General features: G+C 44.0%; 1 protein-coding gene across 1 annotated transcript in view; it reads right to left on the bottom strand.

The window, feature by feature from the left end:
• Positions 1-233: 233 nt before the first annotated feature.
• wdpcp (WD repeat containing planar cell polarity effector) overlaps positions 234-2,500 on the bottom strand; it is a gene marked incomplete at both ends in the record, with an annotated part of 44,089 nt that continues 41,822 nt past the window's right edge. The window contains 2 exon segments of the mRNA XM_080548995.1: positions 234-253; positions 487-589. Of these exon segments, the coding sequence (XP_080405121.1) occupies positions 234-253; positions 487-589 (123 nt within the window).

Below are 2,500 nucleotides of genomic sequence, written 5' to 3'. Positions count from 1 at the left end.
TAAATGCACCATGAGACAGTTTCCCGAACACAGATTAAACCTAATCCTAGACTAAAAAAGCATCTTCCAATGAGATTCTCCATAGAAGGTGTAATTTACTGGTGTGGCTCAGATTTAGGGGCAAAAATGTTAAATGGTCGGCAACAAAATGGCCCTAAGGAGCCTAAATGAGCTCTCAGGCCCCTCAAGATGACGACTAATTCAGCCTCTGTGAAGAAGGACTCGGCCCTCAATTAGACATGTGTGAGGCTTCCTAATTGATAACAAACAAGAGCAAAAGATCAAATGAGAAAGAGTGACTAGTGTTATTCTGTATCAGGAAACCGGCCCCATATCGTACACTTTGAACGCCAGGACCGAGCGCAACACGATTCTGGTCAACCTCAAACCCCCAAACATTAAGATGTTTACACCACAAAATCCCTCCGTTTAACGTATCGGTGTCTTTTGTAAGAAACATTTGATTAGGATGTTTAGTTTCCTTACCGGAGCCAGTAGTTATGGATTCAGCGTCGATTTCATTAGCTTTCCTCTTGGCCACGTCCGCCAGTACCACCTCTCCCTTATCGCGCGCTACATAATGGAGGTCCTTTGAAGGTAAAGCACAAAAAGAGAAGAGGGGAAAAAAACGACGGCGTTAATCTAAAATGAATCTCGGCTCAGATGACAATAGTTTTTTCCCCCCTTGTCGGGAGAAAAACGAGAGAAACAGATAAAATGACGCGTTTGAAGTTGACATCAGAAAGGGACAGGTGGATGAAATGCCGCCGCCTCGGAAACTTTGAAATCAGTAGCGTCGCCCCAGCTGTTTTGAACTCGGTGATTTTTATCTTCCCCGTGTTTCAAACGTCGGAGATGCAGCGAGTGAAGGTTTCACCTTCCGGAAAGTGTAGTGTTCTCTCTTTTACTAAGAAATCCATCCAGTCGGGCTTATTATTATGACTTTATCAGACTCAGACAGTGTTGGGGCCCAGTGTGGTATCCTCTCTATGTCTCTCCATCTGGTCTCATCTTTCTGACGGGGAGGACGATCGTGATCTATAGGAGATGGGGCTGTCAAGTTGAGGCTGAAGAAGAATCTAGTTAGTTAGTCAGGGAAACAAAATAGTGTCGCTCTCTTTAGGAGGGGAAACCGTTCTAATAATCAAATTGGATTGAATAGAATTTCATTTAATTCAGTCAGTTCAATTCCATCCTTGTGGTTGTAGTGTGGAAATGGAATTGAGCCTAATGGGACCCACAGCGGGGACCATCAAACGGGGCCGCTAAAGAGAAAAGCTATAATGAATGAATGAATGAATGAATGAATGAATGAATGAATGAATGGTCTTTATTGTCATTGCTACAGTACAGGTACCAAACAACGAAATTTAGGAGGGGTGGCTCCCCTGGTGTTTGGAAAGAAAAAAAAAACTTTTAAAAACATCACAAGAAGGGAAGGAGCTGGTTTACATAAATAAAGGCTATGTACACTATCCACTATACTATACTGTACAGATAGACGACTAGGGTTGTCATATTGCACAATAGTGTTATTTCACATTTATTTAAAGTGTCGCAGTTTGCAGGCTTGAAATGTACATATTTGTGCCTCAGCATATACATAGTATTCAAATGACAGTGTCTACGCGGTATGTGAATCGAACACGGAAAGCCTAGTAGCCGTCTGCATCTTGGCTAACAACCTCTCAATTTGCAAGTTGTTGTTGGACATTACATGTTCTATCGTACCCAAAGAGGAGAGAGACTGACACGGGGTTTCCCAGGGAGGACCACAGAGTTTTACGGAGCATCAAAGGGAAAAAGGCAAGCCCCTTCCGCCTCAGAGACATCACACAGACCCCGACACACTATGACTCAGGCCTGGCCCGGCTCACCTCCAGCTGGCTAACGCTAGCCCTCCAGCTGAGCCTGCACCCGGCCTTAATTCCCACATTGTCGCCCTCCTTTTGTCCCCCGAGAGAAAGAGAGAGGGGGAGATCATAGGCTTCTAGAGAGAGAGAGAAAGATTTGGTAGGAGGAAGAAAGAGGTCCTAAATTGAAAACCTTGAATAGGAGCGGGATTGGATAATTACAGTTTCGTTCCTAACTGGTGTGAGCTCAGATTTAGGGGCAGAAATGTAAAATGGTCGGCAACAAAATGGCCCTAAGGAGCCTAAATGAGCTCTCAGGCCCCTCAAGATGACGACTAATTCAGCCTCTGTGAAGAAGGACTCGGCCCTCAATTAGACATGTGTGAGGCTTCCTAATTGATAACAAACAAGAGCAAAAGATCAAATGAGAAAGAGAGAGAGGGAGAAAGAAAGAGAAAGAGAGAGAGAGAGAGAGAGACAGAAACAGAAACAGAGACATAGTGAAATATGTATGTGTGTGTGTGTGTGTGTGTGTGTGTGTGTGTGTGTGTGACAGAAACGCAAAAAAAAGCAGAACAATATAAACATTTCATGTTGGGACGGTGTATTCCAGCTTAGCAGCTCATAATAACGTCTGAATCTGGAGG

Source organism: Nansenia antarctica, assembly GCF_963989245.1.
Source record: "Nansenia antarctica genome assembly, chromosome: 19".
In the NCBI taxonomy this organism is placed as follows: domain Eukaryota; kingdom Metazoa; phylum Chordata; class Actinopteri; order Argentiniformes; family Microstomatidae; genus Nansenia; species Nansenia antarctica.
The sequence above is the reverse complement of the archived record's forward strand: the minus strand, read 5'-3'. Positions and strand labels throughout refer to the sequence as shown.